The sequence below is a fragment of the Zootoca vivipara genome, chromosome 8, assembly GCF_963506605.1.
Source record: "Zootoca vivipara chromosome 8, rZooViv1.1, whole genome shotgun sequence".
NCBI classification, from domain to species: domain Eukaryota; kingdom Metazoa; phylum Chordata; class Lepidosauria; order Squamata; family Lacertidae; genus Zootoca; species Zootoca vivipara.
In genome coordinates this window covers 83297899-83309270 of record NC_083283.1, presented here as the reverse complement: position 1 = coordinate 83309270, position 11372 = coordinate 83297899, and the positions used below count along the sequence as shown (strand labels likewise).

Below are 11372 nucleotides of genomic sequence, written 5' to 3'. Positions count from 1 at the left end.
ATTCATGAATCATCATCTTCCTTATATATAGTAAAAAGGTGAGGCTAACCTACCTGTTGCAGGTGTAGTCTATTTTCTCCATTGCATTTTGAGCTTTCCAGCTCAATCCTAACCTTATCTACCCAGATGTGAGTCCTGTTGAATTCAGTGTGACTTTCTCTCAGGTAAGAGTGCTTAGGATTTCAGCTTTGGAATGTGAATAGTGGAAACATGAATTTAAATGAAGTGAAATGTATATATAAAACCTCATTTAATCTTATGAGTGGGTGTGGAATGTGCCGACCTTTTTATTATATAATTTTGGAGGTGCACTTCTTTCTGTATACAGGTAGGTAGCCGTGTTGATCTGCTGTAGTCAAAACAAAATAAAAAAATTCCTTCCAGTAGCACCTTAGAGACCAACAAAGTTTGTCACTGATATGAGCTTTATTGTGCATGCACACTTCTTTCTGTATGGCAGAGTTGTGTGCTATTGAGTTCAGTAGAGCTTACTCCCGGGTTGTACAGTCATAACTTGGAAGTTGAACAGAATCTGTTCCAGAAGTCCATTTGACTTCCAAAATGTTTGAAAACCAAATTATGGCTTCTGATTGGATGCTGGAAACTCCTGCAGCCAATCAGAAGTCACAGAAGCCCCATTGGATGTTCAGGTTCCAAAAGAACGTTTGCAAACCGGAACAATCACTTCCGGGTTTGCGGCGTTCGGGAGCCAAAACGTCCGAGTTCCAGGGTGTTCAGGATCCAAAGTACAACTGTATTTCAGCTTTCCAAAATAAGTAGCTTGAACATTAAATTATATTAAATGAGGAAGATACTTTCTACTCATTTCATGGTGTGGGGTGGGAGCAATGTGCTGATGTTTTACTTTATATTCATAGCCCCCTTCTTCCTTTCCTTTTGAATCAAGAATGGTCAAGAATGGTCAACTACAACATTCAATTATTGGAGTACAATGTATCATTTTTCACCAGGAATGCGTTGTACCTACCTGGATTTAAAATAATATGATATGGTTTCACTTGATCTAAAATGATTTTAATCTAGGATATACTAGAGTTCTTGTAGAAGTCTGAATAGGCCACTTGTGGTTCATGTTGAAAAACATTGTACAAAGTACTTTGACATCATGGTTCAGATCTAGAGTTTCCCTGTTTCATTTAACAGTGCAAATTGGATTTCACTGATCAAATTGTTGGTATTTAATTGAGCACTGGATGCAATGCTTAACCCATTGTTTTAATGTAGGATGTCATGTGTAATGTGAATGAACCTCTTTATGTGTATCTTTCAACTCCACAGAAGATGCTTTTGGTTTAATCTTTTAGAGGTGTAAATCGTGCAGAATGTTCTCAATGCTGCCTCTGTGGACAGTTGGGATGGGCATGGTGGCATCACTCTCTGGGCCTCTGTTTTGGCATGGCAATATCTGGCCCTCTCCTTCTAGTTTCAAACAAGGCAGGATCTATCAGTTCCCAGTTGGGGCTGAATGGTGGTATTTTGTTCTTGTTGCTAAATTGGCTGAATGAGAGGATGAATGACAGGAGCATTCTCATCTGCTATGGCAGTAGATAATTAAAGACTGGCTGTATTTGGACCCCAGGCATTCTTTTTAAAAATGCCACAACTGGCAAGTGCTATGTAGGTTAGAAAGCATAAGGATCCTATAGTGAGTGGCCCAAGACCTGAAAGGAGAGTTACCCAAACCAACCTTCATGGCATTCTTACCAGCTTGGAAGAATCTGGTGGTGGCAATTACTCATCTGTACTGATGACCTCATTGACTGTGGCACTTACTGGCTCAGGGATGATGATACCTAAAGGTCCTCATTTGCACTCAGTGGACCTGAGGGGGAGGACACTGAAGAGCAAAGACCAGTTTCAATATTGATCCAATACTTGGACCCAGAATGGTGACAACTGTTTAATGTGTCTGGCAGAAAAGACAGTTCCTAGCCTCCATCTTGGCATTAAGTATGTCATCACTGAGGTAGTAGAAGTTGTCTTATTTAAGCATATGTAGATCAGACTTGTAAGTAAATATGTTGTGACACATATTCAAATCCATTCACTGTGTCTGGCTTCTTGCTGCGGTGTGGAAGCAAACATAGACCACACATTATTATTATTATTTTAAAAATACCTTTATAGTGTAGTTCAATCATGTTTCAGTATGTGTGATATAAAATCCACCACCAGGTCAAGACTAATTGGCAGTGGTTTTATAGAGTTGAGCATGGATATTGATTATTTAGCTGGAGATACATCAAAGCCCTTTATGCACAACTACCGTAGTTGATCATATTTATTTTATAGTTTTAAACTGTTTAGAGGCTGCTTTTGCTGAAGAAATGTGAATTGTGGCTATCTTGGAAGGTATATGTATTATTTAGGGTTATGTATATTGTCGGCTGCATCCAGACTTGGCCATACATAGAGCGGAAGTATTGATATCAACTTGACAAGTTAGCTATTACTGAGTTAAACCACACTGATTTTCATGGATCAGCTATAACCATGACTAAGGCTGCTATCAAACTACTGGCTTTATCAAACTCCTCATGAGGCATAACAGAGCAATGAGACCACCCTCACATCTGCAGTGTTGCTGGTCTGGGCAGAAGGTAGAGGGGCACCTCACTTAGACCCACATCAGGCCCAGTGCCATCACAGGACAGTAGTGGGGCTGGCTCCTGTCTCTCCCTGCCCTTGTCCCCTTTCAGAATTTTTCATCAGCTGCCATGAGTAGAGATCCCACTGGCATGACTTCTTTGGCAGAGGGAACAGGCAATTCTGCCCCAGCAGAGTGACCCCCTGTGGGTAGAGGCCAGTGGAGGCTGGGAGGGCTTGGCAAAGAAACCGTTCCAACCAATCCAAACCCTACCACCACCAGCGGAGTGCAAAAGATTGCAGGCTAAGTCTGGAGCTAAAGCTAAGTAAAGATCCTTAAATATCCAGAATTTGTCAGAACAGCTACATTACTTCCCGTGTTATAATTCTTAAGATGTATGATATTATATAGTATTAGTGCAGTTATTCCCATTCTGCAGGAAGAGCCTTGAGGGAAGTGTGGCTTACTTAAGAGAACCTGCTGTGTTCATGCCAAATGCAAGACACAAACTGCATTACTATTCCGTTTCTTACACTACACCAGCTGAAGACACTTAAAGCACATTGAACACTTGAATTGCACTTAATTCAATTTATAAACAGAGGTTGGATGGCCATCTGCCATGGATGCTTTAGCTGAGATTCCTGCATTGCTGGGGGTAGGACTAGATGACCCCTGGGGTCACTTCCAACTGTAAGATTCCATCATTCTATCTCTCCTTCCTTGGAGTTTTTTAAACCTTGAATAAAATAATTTCCTCAGTTATCCCATTGCCTTTTTTATACACTGTAACACTTCATAGAGAAATCCTCTAGAGAAATTCAATTTTTCTCATAAAGATGTTTGCAGATTTATATTCTTGGTAACAATTATAAGTGCTGTAAATTGGGGAAATGAAGCTATACTATGTTTTATTGCTTATTCTTTATTGCAAAAACTCCGTTGAAGATTTTTTTTTTACCTGCTATACTAGTGAAAAGATAACACAAACAAAACATAGTTTTACTTTATAACAGAAGAGGGTTCCCATATCCTGTATCAGAATATAGTTTGGGTCATTAAATATAAAGACCACCATCCCATTCCATTAATTAGGAGAGAGAGAAATCACTGGGAAAAGATTGCAGTTCTCTGTTTCAGACTCACAGTGTCACTGTTGGACAAGACGGAAATCCAAGGGCAGCTGAAGTTCCACTGATGCTTATTGCAGAGAGATTTCTTTGTACCAAACTGCACATCGGGAACAACAACAGACGCTGGGGGGAAAAACATTTCGGCCTGAAAAAGAAAAAGGAAAACACTACAATATATACAAATTAAACCAGAGGATCCAGTTCTTTTTTTTTTACTGGGCAAAAAAACCATTTTCTTGGTGGAAATCTGAACTCCTGTGCTCATCAAAGAGAAGACGAAAATGAAGAGGAGAGGAATCCTTCATGGAGAGAGATTTCAAACATCAGGGAGGCATATGACCCTTCTGATATTATCATCTTTGTTTTGTGGAGCAGTTTTGGAAGAGGTTCACTATTCCATCCCTGAGGAGATGGCAAAGGGGTCTTTGGTGGGAAATCTTGCCAAGGATTTGGGACTGAATGCCAGAGACCTGAAGAACAGAAACCTGCATATCATTTCTGAAGGTAAAAAGCCATATTTCACTCTCAATGCTGGAAATGGAAACCTGTATGTGAATGAGAGGATAGATCGTGAGGGAATGTGCAGAGAGAGCACACACTGCATTATTGATTTTGAAGCTGTGGTTGAAAAGCCATTGAATGTTTTCCATGTAAGCGTAGCAATCCAGGATATTAATGATAATGCGCCACAATTCATAAAGGGCAATATTGGGCTTCAAATAATTGAATCCACATTGCCAGGTGCCAGATTTCTCATTGGGAAAGCTGAAGATCCTGATATTGACATTAATTCTCTCCAGAATTACCAGCTAAGTCCAAATCACTATTTCATTCTAGAGATTAGACAGAGAGAAGATGGCCATAAATATGCTGAATTGGTGCTGCAGAAACCTTTGGATCGGGAAAGTGATCACTCCCTTCAGTTGATCCTTACGGCCTTGGATGGGGGTGAACCCAGGAAAACAGGGACTGCCCAGATATGGATTAATGTCACAGATGCCAATGATAACCCGCCAGTTTTCACTCAAGAGGTTTATACAGTTAGCCTGAGGGAAAATTCCCCTGTGGGGTCCCCCATTCTCCAAGTAAAAGCCTCTGATAGGGATGAAGGTCTAAATGCACATATTAGTTATATTTTTAATAACATCCCAGAAACAGCCCACCGAATATTTGAACTAGATCCACAAAGTGGTACAATTACAATTAAAGAAGCTCTTGACTTTGAGGAAACAGAGAAGTACACTATGGCAATAGAAGCAAGAGATGGAGGAGGATTAGTGGCTCACTGTAATGTTGATATAAAGATTATAGATGAGAATGACAATGCTCCAGAGATCATTCTGGCCTCCTTATCTAGTCCAATTCCTGAAGGCTCTGCTTCTGGAACAGTAATTGCGTTCATCAACGTAAAGGATAGGGATTCTGGAGAAAATGGAAAGATCACCTGCCGCTTACAAAGTAATGTACCATTTAAAATAGTGTCAACTTCAAAGAACTACTACAAGATCCTCACAGAAAGTCCTTTGGACAGAGAAAAGGCCTCAGGATACAACATCACAATCACGGCCACCGACAAAGGTAGCCCCCCTCTCTCCTCCAACAAAACCATCTCCCTGCAGATTTCAGACATCAATGACAACCCCCCTGCCTTTGAAAAATCAACCTACAGTGTCTTTGTGCCAGAAAACAATCCCTCAGGTGCCTCCATTTTCTCCATCAAAGCCTTGGACCCAGATCTGGACCGCAACTCACGTATCACTTACTCCATCCTCAACAGCAACATGGAGGAGCTGCCTCTCTCCTCTTATGTCTCCATCAACTCTGAGACGGGAACTATCTATGCACAGCGCTCCTTTGACTATGAGCAATTCAGGGAGTTTCAGATCCAAGTGAAGGCCCAAGATGGCGGCTCTCCCTCTCTCAGCAACACCACCACCGTGTGGGTGTACATTTTGGATCAGAACGATAACAGCCCTCGGGTTCTGTATCCTCTCCCAGGCGCTGAGGGCTCTGCCTTGTTTGAGATGGTTCCTCACTCGGCAGAGCCAGGCTACCTAGTGACCAAAGTGGTGGCTGTGGATGCGGACTCTGGGCACAATGCCTGGCTCTCCTACCAAGTGCTGCAGGCCACGGAGCCGGCCCTCTTCACCATTGGGACCCACACGGGAGAGATCAGGACGTCACGAGCCCTTCTGGAGAAAGATGCTGTGAAGCAGAAGCTGGTCATCTTGGTGAAGGACAATGGGAAGGCTCCGCTCTCAGCTACTGTGGTCCTCAACCTTGTGGTTGCCGAGAACTTCCAAGAGGCACTTCCAGAAATGACTAGGCAATCCAGTGACACAGAGCATCATTCTGACCTCCAGTTTTACTTGGTGCTGGCTTTGGCATTGATCTCATTTTTATTCCTCCTGACGGTGATACTGGTCATTGTCATGAAACTTCGACAATCAGGAAATCCCAAATTATTCCAATGCTTTGAACCTAATGCTTTTTCTAAGGCGCAGGTTATATTTCCACCAAACTATGAAGAAGGAACTTTACCTTATTCCTACCAACTCTGCCTATCATCGGAGATGAGGAAAGAGGAGATCTCTTTCCCGAAACCCCATATCCAGGTGGTAGAAAACTTTCTATGCAATGATAGCTCTCAGGTGGTTCTTGTGGATGGCAACATTGGGGATGCCAATGCCAAAGAGGAGGTTGGTGAGCAGGTAAGCTTTGCTTTCAGAACTGTGATGTTGGCACCACAACCATGCTCCTTGTAGGTGTAAAACCATACCTTTTTCAGCCAGAACTCACTAGAACTCAATTCTGGCATGTCGCAGGTAGGCTCCTTTGCCATTATAAGAGAACAAGGTAGGCGCCTCTTTGCCTAGACAAATTGCACTGAGTAAAACTAATATTTTTAGTTTGTCTTCCTCTTATCTACCTGATTTAGTAAATGAGAGAACCAGAAAAACATGAATTTATATTACAGGAACCTGCTGTTCAGAATGTAGAGAACATTTTTTACATGTATGTAGCCTTCAAGTTGCAATGGGAGGGGCATCTTCAATGCCGTAGCTGAAAAAGATGTTCATGTGAGTCTTGATTTTGTTATGGTTTAGCTTCTAGTAATTATGAATGAAATGGAAGAGTGCAGTGAATTTGAGTTTTCTGTACTAATGTAGATATCAATAATAAGGTAACTGCAATTCAGTGTAAGACCCCATGTTAGAAAGTGCAAATAAATCTTATTTTTACATATTTTCTCATCGTTGTTGACTGACTAGGAACAAGATCCTGGAGTCATAGTGGATAGCTCGATGAAGATATTGACACAGTGTAGAATAGATGTGGAAAAGGTGAAAACCATGGTAGAGATTGTTAGGAAAGGAATTAAAAATAAAACTGAATAATGTTCAGGAAAGGGCAAGCACAAGCACAAGGACAGGTGGGTGGAGCAATTCCCCTATGAGGAAAGGTTGTAGTCATGGTGACAATATGTCAGCATTGTGATGCTGTGGCGCAAAAGAGCTGGACCATGTGTAGTTTGCATTTACGGGAGAACCCTCAGAGTAGCCAGATTCCTACTAGGCACCAAGAAGAACTTGTGTTCTGTTCTGGACACATGCATTCCATAAATGCTGATCAACAGACATCTAACAACTTAGGAAAGATTCAAAAAAGAATTATTCCAGCCCTTCTGCTGAAGAAAATAATTATAATAAATAATTTTTCAGAAAATGTTTTATTAAGCATCCACTAGTTTGCATTTTTCATATGAAAAAAAAGTTTTAGAATGTTTTACTTTGAAATTATTTTACAAGTTCCCTCCCCTCACCCGCCCTCATAATGTTTTGTGAGGAATTCCTAGTAGATGCTATGATGTATTGAGCCTTGAAAAGACACATACGGTATAGTTCCAGTAAAAATGTTTTTGAAATACTATATATATTTATGTTCCAAGAGCTAGGAAAGATGCATAAAAACATAAGATTGTCATGATTTTCATCTAACATTAGGATTCCTGTGTACAAATTTCCATACTTGTTTATGCGGTAACTGTAGAGTTGTGCATTACATAAAGGTAAAGCGACCCCTGACCATTAGGTACAGTCATGACCGACTCTGGGGTTGCGCGCTCATCTCGCATTATTGGCCAAGGGAGCCGGCGTACAGCTTCCAGGTCATGTGGCCAGCATGACAAAGCCGCTTCTGGCGAACCAGAGCAGCACACGGAAACACTGTTTACCTTCCTGCTATTTATCTTCCTATTTATCTACTTGCACTTTGACGTGCTTTCGAACTGCTAGGTTGGCAGGAGGTGGGACCGAGCAACGGGAGCTCACCCCGTCGCAGGGATTCGACCGCCGACCTTCTGATCAGCAACCCCTAGGCTCTGTGGTTTAACCCACAGCGCCACCTGCATCCCCTTGTGCATTACATACCTATTTAGAAAACTTAATCTTACCAAGGGAGGTTTAACGGACTTGTTGGTTATTGGGGTTCTCTCCTTTTTGAGAGAATAAGAATCCACTTCTACGCTTACAAGGGGTAACTTGATGTTTCATGGTAAATTAAAATAAATACTCACTTGGTTTAGTTTATCTGTGAAACAGTGTGCACATCAGCAGCATTCCAGCTTATGTGGGATAGCTCAGTCAGTAACGTATGAGACTCTTAATCTCAGGGATGTGGGTTCGAGCCCCATGTGGGACAAGATTCCTGAATTGCAGGGGATTGGACTAGATCACCTTCGTGGTGCCTTCTGAATCTGTGATTCCATTATATTTCTTGTGTATTGACACAATTAAATGCATTAAATTGAAAGAGCAAGGAAACACGAGCATGACATTCAGTGATAAAACACGTTAGTAATCAATTTGTGCATTGTATTTAGATATTTCTCATTATATATATATATATATATACACACACACACACACACACATACACACACAGAGTTGGATATACAATGAGAATCGAAACAAAAAATGTAGTGTGTGCAGTTCCTGGCTGTGACTCTGAGTGTCACTGTTGACCAACCAAGACTAAAAAAATGCACTGAGAAATTCAACCTTCCCAGATAAGCAGCTCAGCTCAGAAAATGCTGAGAGATCAGAGTTTTAGTGAACATTTTTGCATTGGGAATCTCAGCTGCAAGACCCTTTCTGGCAACACTCAGTCATCCTGAATCACAGATCTCCTCAACAGCTGCATATCAGACCAGGAATGGAAACAGCAAAGTATCCCCAAGCTTGCAAAAGGAGAATTTTCTTTTTATTTCTATTTGCTAACATGTGCCAAGCCATCACCAGACAGATCCAGTACTCCATTCCTGAAGAAACTGAGAGAGGCTTTTTGGTGGGGAATATTGCGAGGGATCTTGGACTGGATGCAAAGGAGCTCTCAGATCGTGGAATTCGCATTGTTTCCCCAGGTAGGACTCAGTATTTTGCTTTGAATTATAAGAGTGGCCATTTGCACACCACAAAGAGAATAGACAGAGAGGAGATCTGTGGTCAGGAAGAGAAATGTATTTTGAATTTTGAGATTATAGTTGAAGATTCAATGAAAATTTATGGAGTTGAAGTGGAAGTCACAGATATCAATGACCATGCGCCCACCTTCCCATCAGAGAAACTAGTGATAAATATCAGTGAGCATGCAGCACTGGGGTCCCAGTTTCCCCTCTTGGAAGCTCAAGATCCTGATTTAGGAAACAATTCTCTGCAGGGGTACAAACTCAGCAGCAATCACCATTTTTCTTTGATTCTGCAGACATCAGTTAAGGGCAAACAATATGGAAGAATTGTGTTGGAAAGACCTCTGGACCATGAAAAAGAAGCAGTTCATAATCTTATCTTCACTGCATATGATGGTGGTGATCCAGTCAGGAGTGGCACTGCACAGCTGCACATTACAGTCCTGGATGCGAATGACAATGCACCCATTTTTAGCCAACGCATTTATGAAGTGAGCGCAAGGGAGGATTTACCTATAGGAACCATTGTGGTTACATTAAAAGCTACTGATCTGGATGAAGGGACCAACAAAGAAATGACATTTTCATTTGCAGAAATCACAGAAAAGGCTTCCCAGATATTCCACTTAGATACACACACAGGTGCGCTAACTCTCATAGGAAGCTTAGATTATGAGGACTCTGCTCTTTATGAAATTGAGGTCCAAGTCCGTGATGGTGGAGGTCTATTGGACAGATCAACTGTCATAGTATTTGTTACTGATGTAAATGACAATGCACCCAAACTGGAAATAACTTCACTTATCAGCTCCGTCCCTGAGAACTCTCCACCAGCGACTGCAATAGCCCTTTTGAATGTGCAAGATGAGGATTCAGCAGAGAATGCAGAAGTCACGTGCTCTGTCCCCAGAAACCTCCCCTTTCTACTGACAAAAGCCTATGGCAACTACTACAGTTTGGTGACAGCAAGAGCCCTGGACAGAGAGCAGGTGTCCGCCTACAACATCACTGTCACAGTCACAGATCATGGGACCCCTCCACTTTCCACATCAATTGTTATTCCACTTGAGATTTTAGACACAAACGACAACCCTCCACACTTCCTGCAATCCGTTTATACTTCGTATTTAATGGAGAACAACCCAAGAGGGGCCTCCATATTTTCCCTGAAGGCTGATGATCCAGACTGTGGAGAGAACTCCAGAGTCACTTATTCCAGTATTGAGCACAACATCAGTGACTCCCCAGTATCTTCCTTCCTCTCCATTAACTCTGAGACGGGGGTTATATATGCTCTGACCTCCTTTGATTATGAAGAGTTTCGGGAGATTAAGTTCCGTGTAAAGGCCCAGGATGGAGGTTCTCCACCACTCAGCTCCAACGTCTCAGTGACTCTCTTCATCCTGGACCAGAATGACAATGCTCCCCAGATCCTGTACCCCTCCCCTCCCACCGATGGCTCCACGGGGATAGAGCTGGCCCCTCGCTCCTCTGAGCCAGGCTACCTAGTCACTAAGGTGGTGGCCGTGGATGCAGACTCTGGCCAGAATGCCTGGCTCTCCTACCAGCTGATCAAGGCCACTGAGCCAGGACTCTTCACTCTGGGGCTCCACACGGGAGAGATCAGGACAGCCCGCTTCTTTCTGGAGAAAGATGCCCTCAAGCAAAGCCTGGTGGTTTTAGTCAAGGACAATGGGCAGCCACCTCTCTCTGCTTCAGCCACTCTGACTGTGGTGCTGGCTGACACCATCCCTGCAATCCTCTCAGACCTGAGCAGCATCTCAGCTCCTGTAGAGCCTCCGTCGGACCTCACCTTCTACCTGGTCCTTGCAGTGGCTTTTGTCTCTTGCTTGTTCTTCACTTTCCTCCTTGTGTTACTGGCAGTTAAACTTCAGAGGTGGAGATATTCACAGTCTGGAACTGAGAAGTTTAGTGGAGTTCCAGTTTCACAATTTGTGGGGATTGACGGAGTCCGAGCATTTCTGCACTCCTACTGCCAGGAGGTTTCTCTCACTACAGACTCTAGGAAGAGCAATTTCGGATTTCCAAAGGGAAATATTTCCAATACTTTGATCAGTCACCAGCCCTGTGAGATAAATGACCCCTTTCTCATTGCTGAAGAGATTGCAAACAGTAATGAGGATTCAGCCAATATACAGGTGAA

At 42.5% G+C, this 11372-nt stretch overlaps 1 protein-coding gene across 19 annotated transcripts in view; it reads left to right on the top strand.

Moving 5' to 3' along the window:
* The window catches only part of LOC118079302 (protocadherin gamma-C5), a 269776-nt gene that overhangs the window by 171212 nt on the left and 87192 nt on the right, over positions 1-11372 (top strand). The window contains exon 1 of one of the 19 annotated variants that reach the window (XM_060278097.1): positions 3947-6452. The exons of 17 other annotated variants lie outside the window; for them this stretch is intronic. In XM_060278097.1, coding sequence (XP_060134080.1) covers positions 4023-6452 — 2430 coding nt within the window. In that variant the 5' untranslated portion in view covers positions 3947-4022. Of the gene's footprint in view, positions 1-3946; positions 6453-8670; positions 11368-11372 lie in introns of those variants that run through there. One more of the 19 variants, XM_035103384.2, reaches the window with a different exon arrangement.